This window comes from Agelaius phoeniceus, chromosome Z, assembly GCF_051311805.1.
Source record: "Agelaius phoeniceus isolate bAgePho1 chromosome Z, bAgePho1.hap1, whole genome shotgun sequence".
NCBI lineage: Eukaryota > Metazoa > Chordata > Aves > Passeriformes > Icteridae > Agelaius > Agelaius phoeniceus.
The window spans coordinates 48,807,111-48,826,850 of record NC_135303.1 but is presented as its reverse complement, the minus strand read 5'-3'; the positions used below and the strand labels follow the sequence as shown (position 1 = coordinate 48,826,850).

Below are 19,740 nucleotides of genomic sequence, written 5' to 3'. Positions count from 1 at the left end.
AATCATGCACAATTAACTCTTAAGATCTCAGCTGGCCCAGTCTGGTGTATTTACAGCTCTTGCCTATCTCCTCTTGGAAGGAGACCCTTCCCAGTTTTATCAACACATACAACAGTAAATCTCATTTAGCCCTTCCCATGGCTGTGTTCACAGGGGACACATGACTAGGTGTTTTGGGAGCTAATTTTTAAGGTGAAAATCCAGTGCCCAGCTGCTGCTGTTCACAGCTCTTCCACTCTTTGCTTCCTAGTATGTTTCATCTGAAAAGGAGAGTCAAGAGTCAATGAGCTGTGAAATGCATTGAGATGTATTAAAGTACATAACAACAGGCATGACAGAATATTATCACTGCCGCCTGTGCCAGCAACAAGTTCAGCTTCCTCCCAGGCCACAAGATATTATATGTAGCACAGGATGTGTGAATGCCATACAGAAAGCTGTTATCCTTGCTCCTGTAACCAAAAAAGTACTTCTATTGCTCTTCTAGTGAAATCTTTCTTTGTCGAGCCACATACTGCATGAGGTATTTATTTTCCTATTTTATAGGACACTTATAAAACAAATTAATATTTTAGCACTTACCTAAAGAAATCTTCTCCCCAGAATCAGCTGGCAAAAGGAATACAAGCAGTGCTAAGCCAGATATGAGAACACAGGGAATGAGTAAGTTCAAGCCATAGTAGAGGGTGCGTCGACGCATGGTGATCGTGTACGTCACATCTGGGTATGGTTCTTTGCAGCATTCATAGTACATCTCATTCCTCTTCCCTGGGACACCTACAGACAGGATGATCAGAGCAGTGGGGAGAGATGCAGGACTCCCAGTTACCTCCCTGGACTGGACTAAGAAGTGATGGTTTATGAGCCAATGTGTGTCACTCTGCTATTCTTGGTCCACCTTCTGTGTTTTCTAGGGTTTGCTTTCATGCCTTCTGAGTTATTCAAACCTAGCTTAGCTAATGAAGCTCATCTGAGCCAGAACAAAACAGTCCTGAGCATCACAACCTCAACAATGTGCATTCTGCCTTCCTACATTCTGTGAGTGGTAACATATTGTTGATGTGATATTCACTAACACATGCAGCAGATTTTCTGGGTGACAAGTGCCACTGCTTCTTACTATTCTGTGATCCTCTAGACATTTTTGCTCCTTTTTTGTCAGGAAAAACAGACAGGTTTACTTTTCGAAAAGGATGCCAAGTAAAGCTCAAAGTCTGTTATATCTCTGAAGGTTAAGAGACCTAGCTGTCCAATACAGCTGTACTGCAGGGTTGCCCATGGTGATCCTGCTGCAGCAGATTGCCTGACATGCTCCATGATGGGGACTGCAAGAGCACTGGAAATGTCAGGAGAGATGGAAGAAGTCAGCACCTTGTATCTTTGATGCCAAAATTGCTCACTTCTCTTTTGTTTCTGTGGACATGACAGATGATGTGACAATGTGTGCATTTTGGCAGAGGCTTAGGAAAGTTTTTTTAAAGGATATAGCCATGGCTTGCCTGAGGTGCTATTTAATGCTTTTGCTGTATGAGCTAAATAAGTCCCTGTTTTGTTCTCCCCAGTCAGGGTTGAAGGCAGATAAACCACAAACTCTTAATCAGATATGCAAAGTTATTGGACAAAAATACCCACTGTAAAGGAGGACTGGAAGGGAGGATTGCCCTAAAATAGCTGGACTTTAGGAGGACTTCACTATGGAGTCTTCTGGCTTTTCATAAAACTGAATATAATTTCTCAGATGCCCTGCATGGTAAAAATACTGCATGCAGTGGGGTAGGGCACTTATTTCCTTGTCTGTATATCCAGACCAGAAGATAAACATATTTTTCGTAACCTCTCCTTGCAGTTGTCTAAGTTCCATCAATTTCTGTAACATTGCTTGCGACTTACAGCTACATAAATGAGTTCAAAATAACTTACTAGTTCTCTGAATGACTAGTTTTGGACATAAATTCTTTTGAAAATACAGGTACCTTCCAAAGCATAGAAGAGAGACATACTAATCTGGGCATTTTATGAACTGGGAGACATTTTGATGCTTTTCTGGGTGAGAAAGATCCTTTTATGTAAAAGTGTTGCTGAGATACTTTTTACACCAATCATTTTTGCCGATGTATTCGAGTAAATGTGACAGTAGTGTTCCATGCACCTACAAGAGACACATCCAAGTTTCGTACTGACAAACTGCTCAGATGTGTCAGGACTAGTAGCTTTCATTTATGTACTCAGTGGCAGGCAATTGCTTCAGAACACAGTGTTTTCAGACACAGTTCAATGAACATTGCTGAAAGGCTGTCTCTGATATGTGATTTTTTTCCTATTTCTTTGCTTCTTCTTAGATCTATATTTTTAATATCTGCATTCCATGTCCAATTGATTGATAATTTCTATATATTTGAGGTTTGCCTTTGAAAATATTGAAAATTTGTAGATTTGCCAATTTACCCACTAAATCCCATTCTCCATTTGAGATGTAGTTGGAAATATCAGCCTCGAGCATCTGCAGGTCAATCAACCAGCCACTGTGAGTCCAGGAGCCAAACTTCAAATCACACTTCTGCACATCAAAGGGGAACCAGCGGACATCAATGTAACATGTGCTCTTCAAAATGCCTGTAGATAGAAATCAGTCATGATCAAGCATGTGCAGGGTGCATTCCACCTTACCTTTATCTGTCTCTGATTGTGAACCAGGTTCCTCTTCAAATATTCTGTGTGATACAGTCTTGGGGTAACCAAACAAGTACTGCAGGTGGAAGATGCTGCCATGAGCGGAATAACCTCCCTTCCTCCACCAGTGAAGATCTCTCTCACTGCATCCTTGAGGTAGGTTGCCTGGGACACTGTGGCCATCCAGGAGCAGCCCAGCCTGTTTCCCAGTGCCAGCTGGCCCTAGCAGATTGCAGGCAGTGTTGCTTGGTCTGACAGGAGCAAAGAGTACACCCCAGGGACTTACTGCGCTGTGACCAGATCTGTGAAAGGAGTTCCTGGACAGGCCATGCCTCAGACCCACAGCCCTTAGAAAATACATTGTTCTCCTAAACCTTGCTTGGTGATGGCCTTTATCATCTGTGTGGTAACCAAGCCTTGATTTTAACTCTGGATGTGTCTAGTTCATGTTCTGGGATGCTTTAAGGGGTCTAATGGGTAGGGAACAACAGGGGAGCAGCCATCAGGGAATGATTGCTAATCCCTACTGGGCCTTGTCGACCTGCTTGGAGACAGTGTTATGCTATGACACAAAGTTTAGGAATTTTTTTGTCCACCACAGTGAGCAACTGTAGAATAGCCTCTCTGTTCACAGGTGAGTCCTGGATGCTGGAACACACAGGCAGGGAATCAGCAACACAAATTAAAAGAGACTGAGACTTGGGCCCCACTGGCTGAGACCAATCCCAGTTTGTCTTGTAACCTGGATTTTAGCCTCAGCCTGGCAAGAAGGGTTTCAATGCTGAGGAAGTGCTGCTCTTGGGGTCACCTCTGCACACACACCTCTCCACACAACAGAGACCTAGCTGGAGTGCACATGAAACATGATGACATAGTGCACACCACCTTACTTTGGATGACACCTTAGGGGCACCTCTGGATGTTTTGAGCAAACTGCTCGAGGAATATTTTACTGCTTCATAAAGTGTAAATGCCACTGATAAAGGACTTACATTTTCATAGTGGGTCTGTCCCATTATTAGACTGTCTAATATGGGTGAGAAAGATCCCAAGGTTGCAAACATTAGGTTGCAAATTTCCACAGAGGGTGTTTAAACACCCTTGGTTTCATTCATGAAGGAAACCTGCTTGAAATTACTTGATTAAAAGTAAACAAATACTCTCTGTGCCCTACCTGGAGGAATATATTGGCAGGATCCAGAGTAGTTCACCAGCACATTTGTGTGAAATGTTGCATCAAATCTTTCATCTGCACTGTAACACAGTATAAACAAAACAGAAAAAAATAAAGAAAAAGCAAGCTGATGTGCAAGTAAAGATGTAACTGTCAACATAAAAATAATCTTTTGTCTGAATTAAGTTCCTACATCTGGGTGAAGTGTCCCTTGATAAATATGTCAGTTCCTCGTAGTTACTGTCAGCCTGCACCTCGGCAGGCTGCTTGCATGCTGCAATGTCCTCAAAGAAGTGAGAGGCAGAGTGTTGCATGTCTCAGAAAAAAGGCAAAAGGAAAAGAAGCAAAAGTGCCACATTAGCTGTATCCAAAAACTGGACAGTTGGGACAATGAGTCCTTTCCAGGGCACTTGTCAAAATGAGCCAGCTCGCCACATAAACCACCTTATCTGTTATCTTACCCAGATATCTGTAGTAACAGATACATAGTAACAGCAATGGTGGCCTGACATAACAACTCTGCAGTCTCCCCAGATGCAGAGAGGACAAGAGTTTGCTTCTAGCATTCGAAGAAACCACTGGAGAGAAGTTATTTTAGGAGCTTGAAGGAGGAGATTCATTGAAACTCCAACAGCAGGAGGGACCAAGAATAAAGAATTTCTTTACTATTCGAAAATTCTGAGATAATTAAAGGGGTAATGAGCCAGACAAGGACGATTCTTCAAAGAAGCAGGTCTGGGGGCTTGTTCCAGAGGGTCTTTTAGAAAGAGATTAGCCACAGAGGGATCCCCTAGCTTGTAGAGCCTTGCTTGTACTGGCTATGTGCAGATCTGTGTTGCATGACTACACTATCCTGCATACCCTGTCTTTCAACCGGATTTTAAAAATTCAGAGCCTCCATTACTCTTCTGATCTGCTTTTTATTCATGTCTTGAGTCTTCAGTCCCCAATACAAAACAAAGGGGATGACACTGAAAAGCCTAAGTCCAGAACAAGTGATATTTATCAAAGACATAAAAGACAACAAAAAGGGGTTTTATAAGTACAAAGGGACAAGGAAAAGAGGAAAGGAAGGGAAAAAACAACAGGGTGCAGCCAGCTGCAGTTTCCTGCACCCTGTGTGCCTCACTCTTCGCAACCCATTCTCACACAGTGGCAGGAGTCCATGGCAGAACAGGGGATGAACAGGTTAAGGAAATGTAGATAAGAGAGATTCTACTCAGCAGAGCTGATGAAATTTACTCTTGAGAACTGAAAGGACTGGCCGAAATACCCTCTGAAGCATTAAAAATTATCTGTGAGAGCTTGTGGAGAAGAGGGAAGGGCATGGTGAATTAGGGGAGATCAAAGAGAATTCTGACTTCTTTTAAAGGTGAAATTACAGGCATCAGCCTAACTTCAAAGAAAATGGGGTGAAACATATGGCATAGATTTGTGAAGGGCCAACTGCATCAAATCAATCTATTTTTCTTACTAAGAACAGGCTGGTATCTATCTGAATTTCAGCATGTTCTTATAAACTACAGTAATATGGACCAAGCTGTACGCCTCCTTTTTAGAGACTGAAAAGGAATAAAGAGACAGTAAGAAGCAAAGCTGAGGTAAAGAAAAGCACTTAAACAATCTAGGTGTCTCCAGGCCTCCTTTGGATATCTTGTAGTGAGGATTTGGAATGGATATAGATCATGGTGAACTCTGGAAACTAACAAAATGAAATTTAATCTGGGTAATTAGAAAGTATTACCCTGAAAACTGTCAGAGAAAGACATAAGAGTGAAAATCTAGTAAGACAGCAGAGCTGAACAACAACATCTGGGGTTTGCAATAGATAAAAAAAAAATAAGTCCAGAATTAAGATATTATTAGAGAAACCCCAAATCCCCTTCTCCTGGAAAGCATTAAGGAAACAGCTGTCTAGAGAGCTTCCACTTCATTCAACACTGCAGCAATGCTGTCTAGAGAGCTAGATTCATCTCTGTAGAAGGAAAAAGAGATTAGCGAATGTTCAGAGTAGAAAAAGAATGATGGAGAGGTTTATAAAATATGTGATAATGGAAATGAGATGAAAATCCATTTGTTTACTTCAATCAGAAACACCATGACACATATAGGACAGTAGCTCTACTGCAGATGCAGTAATTTTGAAGAGACTGTAATAGTTTCCTCTCTGTGTTCACAGAGAAAAAGTTAAAGAAGACATCTGCGGAAGTACAGCAAGGAAGATCAGATGGGCTACTAGAAAAATCTGTTAGCTGATGCTTGCTTGTTTCTGTTACTATTTAAGGATAAGGCCAAATTCATAGAGGGCAAAAGGCCCATAGTATCAGTGAAGCATAGCTGATTTTCTGCACTTACTTCTAGTCTCCTACCAGCCATTTCACATCTTGCTTACCTGTTATACAGAAGAATGTCTGGTACCCAAATCTGGTCGGCAGGAAATCGCAAGTTCTGCACTCCTGGGTATTCGTATTGATCCCAAGACAAGTAAACATCAACCCAGGACTGTTGACAAACACATACATCAGGTTATATGAGCTTTTTAAAGTCTTCTAAGTTCTTTGTAATATTATGGGAATAGAATAGATTTTGCCAATAGCAATAGTCTCAGTATGATAATAGTTAATTCTCGGTTTTAATTATTAAGAAAGGCTGGCATATATAGAGGAAATAACAGTGCGACTACTGAAGACAGTGCTTAGCTCTTCATCTTGTGACCAGGCATGCCAAACCTTTGCTGGATGGCTGGCAGATCCACTGGCAGTAGTCACCTCCATGAGGTCTGCTGGTTCTGAAGTAAAGTGGTTTTTGAGATGGTTAGTGGTAGGTGGACCATGGTCTGAGTCTCCTCATTGGGTGGAAATGATTTAATCTGTTACAAAGGTTGGGTGGCTCTTTTACTAACCACCTTGCTATGAGAGGTAGGCAAGTGAACTTTACGTGCCAAGGGACTGCTTCTGATCCCATCTCCTCAACCTCAACACAGTTAATTCGAGAAAGGTGCAGGAACAGCTTTTGGGAGGAACCTTCTGACTTACGATGAAGCTCAGTGGGAGGCTTGCAAGGGAAACCTTAATCAGTGAAATATCTCTGTGGAACATCTGAACCTGTGGAACATCTCTGCAAAGGGCAGGACGCCTACAGGCTCTGACCTAATAACCCTGTAGTCATATAGGTTTGTTTTGGTTAGTTTTTGCAATATAAAAATGCTCATTTCTGCTGCAAATCCCAGCAGGCAGCTGAGGAAGAAACAGCCTGCTCAGCTGAACATATTAATATGAGATAGTGTTTGGCTGTGAAAATCAAAGTGGAATTAGTTTAATCATTCAAGTCTCCCATTGGTTTAAGAACTTTAAGAACTGCTTCCTTCCTGACCACAAGCCCTTAAGGAGATCTGTTTATGCAGCATAAGAAAACACTGTATCCCTCACCATAGGCAGCCAGGCAGACCTGATGGGAAATTCCGTCCTGTAAAGGAGGTCCCTTTCCTTAGTGAAGGTCAGTTTTGCTCATTCTGTGTGAGCATGCAGGTGAATCCTCAGCTGGAGCAGGTTGCAGAGGAGGGAGGAGGAATGTTTATGTAAGAGGTTTGTAAAGCATGAGGGAAAGCAGTATCCCAGAGAGCTGCCTGCGTGCTGCCAGCAGCAAAGCAGCACTGTGCCCTCTGTGGTCCCTGGACTACCCACCACCCCCTATGAGTAGTCTGCATGTGACCCCTTCTGTGTTCAAGGACAGATGCCCTGGCTCCCAGTCTCAGGCAGAGGGGGAGATTTCCAAGAAGTGGTAAGTGCAGGTGCCTGTTTTACTGGGTGTTTGGTTGCTCATAAGTCTCCATCACTGGTTATGGAGAGGGCCTTGACCCCCTTGAAGATACTTTTCTCAGCTATGATGGGACTCTAACTCTGGACTCTTTGTTACTAGATCACTACATCCACTGGCAAAACAATGCAGTTGGTTTCCATGCTCAAAAGGTCAACAGGTCTGTCCAAAGGATTAGTGTAGTCTCCAGAATTTAATTTTCAATTCTAAAAGGAGTACTAGGGAAATTTTAAAGGACTCAAAATGCCTGTATTGCATTATACATAATCTATAAGATAGCAGTCTTGCTTTTCTGCTAAGAAATCACATTCAGTTGTTTTCAATTAGTTTCTTTACTAACAGAGTTTACTCACCATCTGCAGCCAAGCATTGGTGATCAACACCTGATTCTTCTCATCCTTTGAACAAAAGAGAGAAGAAAAGACAAGGAAAAAAAAAGGGATGAAACAGTTTGATTAGAGATGGACGAGTTTCTGTGTCTTTTAGAGAATCCACACTTTTGGAATACATAAACCAAACTCCATGGAGTAGATTGTGAGCTCACTGGAACACCACTATTTGGCCCAGACAATAGTGGCTCTTTTTCTTATCCTTTACACCTACAGACTCCCTGTATTTATCATAACTGATCAACAAGAGAAAGGAAAGTAATAGATGATTTCTCTTCTTTTCCTGGGGATGAACTCCCTACCAAGTTTTACCTTCTAGCTACCTGCTCAAAACAAGATGTTTTTCAGAACCACACTACATGGCATAGCTGGAGAGATTTTATGTTGTGTTTGCTGCCACTGCAAAGTAATGGTGAAATAATGCCAGAAGTGTTCTTTTCAAGTGTCATTGCTATGTAAGTTAGCTCTGGCTAAAGGAAAGAAAGGGCTGGCCTTAGGCAGAAGCTATCACTTGGCTAAAAGGACACAAATGCTGCATGAGAGGGAGCTCACACAACACCTTCACAGAGCAGGAGTCTGCAGGTTCATTCCTGCATGCAGAGGCCACGTGGAAGAATCTCTTATAACAGAAACAAAGATGTTCTCACCACCCAGTTGGTGCCCAAGTTCTGTGGAGAGTCACAAGGTGCCCGGCTTTCTTCACTTACTCGGCAGGTCCAGGACCCTGCACCGTGGGGGTGGAGAAGCAGGGCTGCCGAGTCACTATGATGCAGATACACAGGTTCCCAAACACCACAGCAGCCATGCCCTGCACTTCCCAGGAGCTGAGGCTGTGCTGCTCAGGGGGCCTGGCTCACTGTATGCCCAGCTGTCCCTGTGTGTGTCTATGCCCTAGGAAGCTTATGTGGTTGTCTGCAGTGTCTCAGGTGGGAGACATTGCAATTGCAAGCTGCTTGGCAGGCATTTAAACCATACAGAGAGCTCCCTGGACATGCATGCCCTCTCTGGTCATGTCCTTATTGCAGTACTTACTCTCTAACAAGGTAGAAAAACCTAAACTGCCTTCTTCACTTTGGAAAAATACCAGTCTGCCCACCTCAAGCTACATTCATTCTGCCTTTCCTCCCTCCTCCCCTCCTGGCCACCCTCACAGTACATATGCAAAGAAACTTTCCCAGAAATGTTATGGAAGGGCTGCTCAAAATCAAACTGCAACATCTCACTGCAACCCTAGGTGTGTCTGGTCATCTGTGTGTCCTCTGGAGTTACCTCTTCTGTGTCCCATGCAGGAACTGCAGATTCCTAGACTAAGGCATGAAGGAGAACTGCCCTGAGAAGTCTCCTAATTACCGATTCCCCAGCACAGCAGGCACTGGACCAGTGGTACTGCTGAATTTATAGCATGAACCTTGTCTGTAGCATCATCTCCTCTTTTTACATCTGGGTTGTTGGAGCTCCAGAAATACAACAACCTAGAAAGGGAGACATCATTGACTATTACAGAAGTACTCCAGCAAGGAGTCCAGCTGTAACATCAACTTCTGGAGGATTCCTGATTTGGCACTCTGACCAGAGTTAGGCTCTGCAGCCAGGCTTCTTTTTACCAGGAAAGGTAAATTTCAGACAGGAAACAGGCCATAATGCCATATCTTTATGGCCATATCTTTGCCATAATGATCCACATAAAACTGTCTATCACAGTATCTCTTCTTGAGTCCCCTTGAGACCTTACTACACTTCTTCTGCTGCAGTGAGATGCCACACAAAAATCAGATGTGATTTTATATTGTTACGCTGATCACACATTTCCCTTTCTCCTCTTTGCTGTTCCAGCAAATGTACTCCTCTCTATATGCAAAGTACAACCCACCTCCAGAGGCCTGGTCCTTCTGCACCCCCTTTTGTTCCCTTGGTTGCTGTGGTTGAAGCAATTGTAAGAAAATCTGCAGAAAAATAAGAGAAGGACTGGGCTTGTTGAGACAAGTTTTTTAGATGCTGGAGGATTCAAACACCATCTTGAAAAATAAAATTCTAAAGTAAAGAATAACCCCAGAGCTGGTAATCGATAGAGTCATCAGAGCTATCTGTGTCCACTGACCTGGGAAATGAAAGCAACCCAGAAACACAAAGGTTGTGTCTCAGGGATCCTCAGAGGCTAACCACCAGCCCATCTGATTGATGCATTCCTGGCCACCAGTGACTCCTGAGGTGTCCTGTAGGGCTGGCAAGCATGATGGTCATCTGAATTGCACATCAAGTACTAACAATATTTTGTGCTCTTAGCCAAAGACTGCTTTATACTTGTACGCTGCACATGTCCTCCTAACAAAGACTTTCTGTGTACTGTTAAAAGAGCTTGAACAACATGATTAAGAATCTGGTCAGCAACAATCAGCCAATGCCATTGCTGTACAAAACTAAGTATTTTCCCGATCTACACTGAAACCTACAGGGAAGGGGAAGAAGGGACATTCCCCATTTTGTCATCTACCTGTGTAAACCTCACAGGAATGCATTAAAGTCCAACGTACATCTGTGAGGCTGGGGGTTTCCATCATGTACAGATGCCTTCCATCAGGAGCCTTTCATAAGTGGCTCTGATTTACAAGGAAACTAATTTTTTTCTGGCACAGTAAGTTTATACTCGACAGCTTGCAAAGGAAGATATCTCAGGCTGACTTCTGTATTTCACAAAACAGTTGTCCTTACCTGTTTATCTGTGTGTCAAATACTAATGACCTGGATAATCAGCTTTGACTCCAAACAATTCTTCAGTCAGGTATTCCATGTAGCGTTAAATTTACTGTCTTGGGTCTGCTTGCCTGCTTTTTCACAGGGCTACTGTGCTTAGATATGTTTTGTAGTCAACAGAAAACTTACAGTTTTGAGTTCTCAAATGCTTATCTAGAGAGCAATGATGGTCTTCCTTGTCTGGTGTTTAGATAGCAGTAAAACCAGAAGGTCTAACAAGGGCTTTGGGCTGCTTATGTTTCTCTTAGCTCGGGTGAAACAAAAAAGTCACTTCAGGATGTTTTCTTGGCCATTCAGAGACTATTCCCATCCTTGCCTTCAGGCTGCTGAGCTTTTAAATGGCATCTGACATTTTGGCAAAACAGAGAAAATGCTTACATATGCTGGTCAACATGACATGACCAGCATGATATGCTGGTCAACAGATGCAGCCTGATGGGTCCTTCTCGTTGCATGACAGAATAGAACATTTTTCAAACAAGGATCTGAGTTTTCCAGAAGTGCCTGGTTTACAGAAGCAGCAAAGCTGACTTCACACTGGCCAGGCATTTGTCTGGGTGTAGCTCTCCTGCTAAGTCCTTTCTGGACTAAGTCCTGAAAGGACTCCTGCTAAGTCCTTTCCCTGAGGAACCAAGGAAAAAGTGCCTTCTGGGGTTGCCAAGGAGAGGAGGGCCATGGGAACCTTGAGTCTGAGTTCACCCTCTGTTACAGGAAGCATTTTAGAGCTGAGGTGTCTGTGGAGCTTTCCATCTTTGTGGTAGCTTTGCATTCTGTAAGCAAATACTTTGGCCTGTGCAGTAGGCTGATTGTCTTGCCTTTCCAGAGCTGCAGAAGAATTACAGCTCCTGCCATCTTCATCATGATCTGTGTGCTGTATGCACCCCTAAAATACCTTAGCACAGAAGGGACTGTATCTTTCTGTTACACAGACACGCACAAACAAATAAGTGGACGAAGTCTGTCTCAGGAGATCACTGGTCACTTAGCTTTGCAGAAATTAAAAGGTAATTATTGAGCTTGGGAAGTGCTGGAGGAAGTTCCCTCATTCTGTGTCACTGGTTTACGCAGAGGGGTTTAAAGTTTAGTTGAGAGGATGCCTTACCTCCCAGGAGAAAACTTGAATAATCTCTCAGACTGCTTTTTGTGCTCAAGATTCCCGCCTTGACACTGTCAGCCTTGGGAATGACCTTCCCTCTGCATTGGGCCAGCTCTCAGCTCCCATCTTTTTTTGCAGCAAAGCATTGAAAGCAGTCCTGCAAAGATTCTGGGTGAGGCTGAAAATGATCAGCTCTCAGAGTTCCATCATTGCTCTGGCAGTTCTCCTGGTTCGCAAATGTTCAGCTCAGACAAATAATTTTGCTTCTAGTATTTAAAAATGCCAGAAAAGCTGTGGTCACAAGTGAGTGCAACACTTGTTCTCTAAATCCTTCCTGTATTTATCTGGGTCATTTTCTCCCCTTTCTATCTCTAGCCTTACTCCAGTTAATCCTCTGCCTTGGATATCTGCTTATTCCTACAGCCACCTTTGACCCATGTAAAGTGACAGTTTGGTTTGTTCTGGTGCACATGCTGTGACATGTGAATGTTTTAGTTTGGTTTTCTTTTCCCTGCCCTAAATTCAAAGCTTACAATGTATGTACATCTGCCTACATTGTGCACCACTGACTGTCAACAGATGCTCCTTTGCCAGGTCAACACCTAAATAAAATATAACTGCCCTTAGCCACATAACTACTTGGGTCACATCACCTGGACAAAAAACTCAAAGCCCTTCCTGGTTCAGTAGTCACATCATATGATTACACGTCATCTATGCAGCAAGGCATTTGTTACCACTTGATCAGCAGGAGTCATTAATTCTTGCCCTCTCACAGAGCCACAGAAGTGGGAGTTGAATCAGCCACTGAATTATTTCAAGACAATGATCAGAAAAGTCCCTAATTGAACAGGTAACTCTCAATGGTCATGTGTGACTACTTAGGTACTACTTCATGTAATTAAAATTTTTTTCCCACTGTTTTTATACCTGAATATCTGAAGATGAGAAGTGAAACAGTCAAGTGACATGAAAACATTGACATGGAGACTTGTAAAGTTTTGTTAGCAGAGACACTGATCTTTGAGTAGGATCCTATTAAAAATATCCAAAGGAATTGATCAAGCTTTCAAATGCTTGTATGCTCAATCTACAACTGTACAGGCACTCCTTTCCATTGCTGAACCACCAATCTACCCACAATTTTCAGCTGATTATCTAAAACTCAAATGCATTGAATGGTTGAAGGCTCACAGAGTGAGTAATTTTGAGGAGTGCCTAGGTTGCCCTGGCAACATTCAAGTAAGTATTGCTGGACGGCCTTTTTATTTCAGGCCTCTCATTAAGAAGCTGAAATAAACCTTGTCATGGCAACATCCACTAGGTAGGGATAACTTAAGTTTAAGTACTTCATCTCAATCTCTTTAAAAAAAAAAAGCACCCTCAGGAGGAAGATGGAAATCAGACAGGAGGGTCCAGAGTTAAGGTGAAGGACTAGGGAGAAATACAAAATACAAAGAAATAGCAAAAGAACAAACAGCTGCTGAGTATTTTGTTGCCCATCAAGATGAAGATACATCTGGGCAACTGCTCATAGCTGGATATCTTTGTTGCTCAGGATTTCCTCCTATGAATGGCTGAAAGTGATGTCAAATAAGTGTTTTTTCATCTTGAATCACACTCCCATCTGATGCCACTGGCTTCTCCTTGAAGTCATGCCTTTATTGGTTCCCTCCTGTCTTGTAGAGGAATGTGTTCTTTCACTGTAAACAAGAAGTGCAATCTGCCTTTGTTCTGTCCACTGTGTAGCAGCTACTACAAAGGCAGTGTAGTACGCTGTGTAGGCTGTGTGGTCCCACTATCTTTAACCACCCGCATTCTTCTCCCCCCAGTTTGGGGGACTACCATTGCATCTCTATCTGCTGCTTTCAGCAGAATCTATTCACTTGCTTTTGAGACAGGAACTTTACATATTGGAGGTTTTGGCCCCTGTCAGATTATACTCCTCCCCTTACAAGCCCCTGAGCCAGGAGCAATCGCTTGTGGTGACAGTGGAGAGTTTAAGAGAACCCTGTACTTGGAGAAGCACAGCATTGAAAGAGGGACTGTCCCAGAGAAGCCTGCAAACACATGGATGCCAGCCATATTCCTTAGGCTGTGTAATGGATGGTTATCAAAAGTCCTCAAGAGGTTTTCCTTGTGAAAGCCTTGACTCCCTGTATGTCAGAGACCAACCAGACATGGATGTGAAATGCAAAGGCCTGGATACAAAAGCCACTGCAGCAAGTACTAAACACACACATTCCCCAAAGCTGAGAGTAGAAGTAAGAAATAAGGGAAGAAATGCCAGCTTCTGTTGCCAGTCAGGGCATCAGAGTAGGCTGCTCTCTCATTCACTGGCACAACTGGTGAGAGTCTCCCAAGCCTACTTGATTTGTGTCCTACTTTCCTTACCCCTCAGCATCTTCCAACATTCCAATTTCCATTGTGGTGAAAAAAGGCAGTCTTGTTCTTGCTCTGCACATGCGAAATGACTTCCAACCACTGCCTGGGGCTGTGGGTACTTGACTTAGGAACTAATTTACCCTGAAGATCAGGGAACTGATTTCTTTCACTCCTGTGAATTGTGACACAATGTAGCCTCACTGGGCTTGAGACTGTTTGATTTCAAGTTCCTCCACAAAGACCTGCAAATTGCAGGACTCCCTGCTCCAGAGCTCTCTGACATCCTGGGAAAAGTGAAGCCACCAGCTTTGTCCCTCTATTTCAAAGATAATTCTCATGGAAGCCCTGGAAGCTGGGTCAGAGGGCCTCACATGGCCTTCCAGCACAGTGCTGCTCTCTAACTGCTTGGATAAACTGACATACCTGCTTAGTTCCTGGGGGAAAGGGTGTTATGTCACCATACAAAAGCTGTCAGTCCACCATTAAAATCCCAAAATACCCACACACAGCATGTAGGTGGTTTTTATATTCTCCAGGGTGAATACCTCCTCCTGAAATAGCCTCCATGTATTTTGTGCACAGTTGGCAGGTGCTTCAAACAAACAGGATTAGACACAATCTTTATTCTAGGATATTAATTATTAATTGCCCTTTTCAGCATTTGAAATCACAAGGAAAACAGCAGAAGAATTGGTGAGAAAGCCAACCCTGAGTACTTATCCGAGACTCACAATCAATCTAATGCAAGTTTCCCTGTGTTTTTTCTTTCTATATTTCCATGCTGGTGTGACAGCACAGCAAAAAATAAGGGAATATAGGTATGTTCCAAAACTCAAGTGAGCTCTTAAAGCCTGTGATTAGGGATAGAAAATGGGAGGAAAGATTTTTACTCATGAACTGAACTCATTGTCTCTCAGGAGTTACCCTCAGAGAACTCAGAGAAACTAAGAATTACTAGGTTCAAGGCCACCCCAACAGCTCTGGCTTAACTGTTTTACTGCAAATCTTTGATGCCTCAGATTAGTTACCCAAAATTAAGGAATATACATGAGCTCAAGATCTAAATTCCTACATCTACAAACAACAGAGTACAGTCTTTTCACCAGTCAGACAGAAAATTGCTTAATTATCATTAAATGCCCAAGCTGGATGACCACAACCAAAAATCTCAGAAGCAAATCAGCCTTTCTTTTGTTAGAGCCACTGCCACTATGTACAGCTTGGGGAACCATGCTGAGAGAAAACAAACCATGGCATTTCTTATCACTAAGTGAGCTACCTCCACTCTGAGCTGAGCAAGGCAGAAGTCATACTAAATAAAAAGATGCCAGTAAAGTTCAGGTAATTAAAATTCCATCATAATGTTTCATGCAGGCATGTGCAGGTAGTAATAGTCAGGAAGCCATACTACCCATGGTGCTTAATTTCATTGTGCTAGCAAATTCAGATGTTGTATGTTTAACTGGTTTAGTGAGACTGGCATTTTGATAATGTCTGGCACATAGGGGACAGCCAAAATAATAATTCATTGCTCAATTAGCCTTGAATTTTCCAATTTTCAATATCCTCCCATGCTAATGGGGAGGAATTTTATTTTTTCTTCCTGGAGTTGAAAATTGGTCACACTAAGTGAGTTCTATGACCAAGAGAGAGATTTTGGGATTTAACTCCAATGAATCTGTTGGTCTAGAATCCTTTCTGTAATTTTTCTGTCTGGAATTTTAATGCTCTTGGTCACAAATTGATTTTCAGCTTTTATGATGGTGTCCAGTCTGTTTTTCTTCTCAGTTGCACCATTTTGCATCAGCCTTGCTGTTCTGGTCTCATTGAATTGTCTCCTGCAAGATAAGAGTGACAAAAACTTTCCAGAAATATATGTGGTTTGGTAGAGTAGGTCTTTCAAGGAGATACAGAGTAAACATTGCTCACAAAAGCTATGCAGGAAGCCCAAAATAAATACAAAGGCATTATTAGGAAAGAAAAAAAAGATGCTTTAATCTGGAAGGGCTGAAAGAGTCAGTTGAACGGTCAAGCTCACATAGTTGAAGATATCTATCTGTAAAAGATTTGTACGGGATGTACTACAGGGATTATAGTTTAATCTAGTAAATACTGATACTATATTGGGAATAACAAATGAATAGGTGCTTATGTGAACTGCATATTTTTATTTGTTTCCTTGAATTGCTTGTATGTTGATCTGGGTTTACTGCATAACACCCAGCATAGATTTTTGTATGTGTGAGAATGCTAGAATGAAAGGTGGGAGGGAATGACCTAGATGCTGTAAGGTCAGTTTAGCAAGGAAGAGGTGAATTAGAGCTAGAAAATAAACCTTGAACTTTCTGGCCTTTCAATACACCTGCAGAACCAGCCCTAGAAAGCTTATGAAACAAAATAATTTAAAAACAAGGATATCAGCTGCTAAACACATTCAGATCTGACAGAAATTTTGTAAAAAACCCAACAGTAGGAGAGCTGTGTCAGACAGGATGCACCCCAGGGCCAAGCATAGCATCCCATCCTGCCTTCTCACCTCTAACTTCTGGCACAGTATATTTACAGGCAGCCTCTAGTTCTGGCAACTCTCACTCAATAGAGATCTCCTCAGCAAAAAGGTCTGAGCTCCTGGGGACTGAGATCAACAGTCCTATTATTTGATGAGCAGATCACCTGAGAAATGAGCAGGCTGGTGAAGGCAGCTTCAATGTCAACAGATGCCTGCATTTAAAAGTTGGTCTCTTACCAAACTCTTTCTAAAAACACCACACAAACCAACCCAAAAAAAACTTCCAACTCCTTCAGGGTTATATTCTTTGATTTAGAGGAAACCAGTGGAAGCTTAAGTTTGAATCCAACATTTTGATAAGGTCTGGGTACAGAAGGCAAAAATATCTATGCTGCTAAGCTAGTATGATGCTTATAGTGATAGTGACTGCATCTGAGCACTTGGTGAAGTATGTGAGGATCTTTTCTCTTGTCTTCTCTGAACAGCAAGGCTCAGACCCTGTTTTCAGGAAAAAAATCCAAAGTGAATCTTTGTTTTTATCATTCTGCTAAACACCTACATTACCTTGTCTTGCTGCTTTCCAAAAATGTGGAGAGCTTTGATACACCATGGCAACAACTCTGTAGTTTATAAGTGAGATTGGTTGCAACCTTGTGATATCCCAACCATGAGGTTTGAGATAACCCTGCAGTCCCTAGGATGCACAATCATTTTACACGCTGTGCAACTGAATCAAAACAGTCCATAATAAATTTTTCCAGACACAGGAGGAGAAAAGTACTACAGAACTCCACCATATGCAGGGACATCAACAGATGTTTGGGTTTTTTTTTAATAATTTAACAGCGCAACCACATATACACCCCTTCAGATAAGGTCTCCTGCAGACGCCAATGTGAGAAATGAAAACAATCATTCATGATGACAAATAGTTTTCACCTAGCAGCTTCCTTTCACATTGTGCCAAAAGGAAGCGCTTGCATTTCCTCTGCTGCAGAAAATGCCATGCCTCATTTCTTTATTACTCTACCCTCACCAACTGACTGGACTCTCAAACAAAATAAGATGACAATTTTTGGTCCAAGTACTCTTGGATGTCTACCCTTGCTTGGGTTTGCAGAGCTTGGCAGTGTCTGACAGTGGTCTGTGAGAGAGATCACCAGCCAATGCCCTCCTGATGCACAGGGAGTGCCTGGACGTCAAGCTCCAAACAAAAGTGACCCTCAGAAATGGTATACATGAGACAGCTCAGAATGAAGCTGTCCTTTCCCACAGAGGACAAGGCAAACTGAACTGAACCTTGCTGTTAAACAGGGGCTGTAACTGTCCCTCTTTCTGGTCACTTGTTTCCTGAATGTAATGGGCCTGTCATGGCTGTAGTTACGAATAAATGTAATTTTGGGAAAAAGTCCAAACCCCAAAGTCTTCATTTGCATTTGTCTATCCCAACTGCGACAAGTAGATAACATGTTCTTCTCAGCTTTGAGTACGATGGCTAGCTTTGAATCCTAAAAACCATACATATCCTGTGTAGGCAAATACATGCACAAATAAGCAGAAAACATAATCCAAAGCAGTCATGCTTTGACATTTTCTTTGATGGGTTTTAAGAAGAGGAGGTGAGATTTTAAGTAGTTACTTGTACTACTGCTTGGAAAACCACAGAGATCTCAGAGCAGTCTTTTCTCTCTGTGTAGCAGTGTGCAACTAGATTGTCACCAATGCTGTTCTCAGCAGTCTGTCAGCAGAAATTGAATTTAGGATTCATTAGATTTTAATACAGTATGTGTAGGAAACAGACTTATGGAGGCATGTGATGGAGCCTGTCCCAGATAGAAGTGCTTTAGATGTGATGCCAGGGCTTGGCATGGGTAAGGCACAAGGTTCTTTGAGTATCAGTGGCAGACCCCTTCTCATTTCCATGCAACAATGAAACAGATTTGTTTCCATCTTCTTCACATTGTTTTCTCCTGCAGGGAAACCAGAACAGGGTCCGCTGTCTCATGCCCATTGCACTGACTGCTTGCAAAGTATCTCAGTGAGTTCAGCAATGCTGTAGTATGTCTTGGCACATGACACTTCCCTGAGCATGGAGTGGTTTTTTTCCCAGGGAGTATGATGTAAAAAGTGCCCTCATGGTGGGGCTCTGCCTAGCACCCTGCTCTTTTACAGCAGTGGACCACACCAGACACACAAGTCCTCAAAAAGAGCAGGTTTTCCCTTTGTTAATGCATACATCATTGCCAAAACTGTGATGCTGTCTTTCCTCTTCCCCAAGTGAAGACCTATGCACCATCTGCTTTGTCTTCCACCAAGCAGAACAGCTGAGAAGGCAGAGTCTACTCACTCCAGACTCCCATCTGAACAGAGATAGCCACTTGGTTTGCCTCATGGTGTCTTAGCTGACAGAGGTTACCTCTTCCTTGTAGCTTGACTGCTTCTCTTTACATCGTTGTGGTTATAACAAGCCTCCTTTTAAACAGACATTTACTTCAGCAGCTGGAGCAGACAGAGGGGCTCATCCTCCACTGCCATCTGTCCAGCCAGCAGTGGAGGATGAGGGGCTTACAAGTACAGTGCTTGTTGCTGGCATATTTCTGCATTGATTCCTGATTTAAGGACTCAGGGGATCAGTGTTTTGTGCACTTTCAGGCTGGTTGGTTTAGCCACTTGTTGATGCCACAATGACATTTTCAGTATAGGGATTCAACTGCCAAGTGATTTTTTGTCCTGCACTGAGGAGACAGGCACCTTTTCACATCATCCAAGCTAAAAATTTCAGGTAAGTCTGGGTGTTTTTTAAAACGCTTTGGGTGCAGTTTGCAAGACCACAAGCCTGGAACAGGTTCTGATTAAAACAGATTAACATCTAGCGTATGGACTTGGTACAAAGGTGTAGCGAAAAAAGCTTCATTTCTGAAAGGTATGAACATCTAGCATACCTATTTCC

General features: G+C 42.6%; 1 protein-coding gene across 2 annotated transcripts in view; it reads right to left on the bottom strand.

Moving 5' to 3' along the window:
* LOC129133157 (neuronal acetylcholine receptor subunit alpha-7-like) overlaps positions 1 to 19,740 on the bottom strand; it is a 64,444-nt gene that overhangs the window by 20,821 nt on the left and 23,883 nt on the right. For both annotated transcript variants that reach the window (XM_077171676.1, XM_077171677.1), the window contains exons 3-7: positions 8,014 to 8,058; positions 6,237 to 6,346; positions 3,845 to 3,924; positions 2,446 to 2,613; positions 583 to 777 (exon numbers count right to left, since the gene is read on the bottom strand). In XM_077171676.1, coding sequence (XP_077027791.1) covers positions 583 to 777; positions 2,446 to 2,613; positions 3,845 to 3,924; positions 6,237 to 6,346; positions 8,014 to 8,058 — 598 coding nt within the window. The remainder of the gene's footprint in view (positions 1 to 582; positions 778 to 2,445; positions 2,614 to 3,844; positions 3,925 to 6,236; positions 6,347 to 8,013; positions 8,059 to 19,740) is intronic.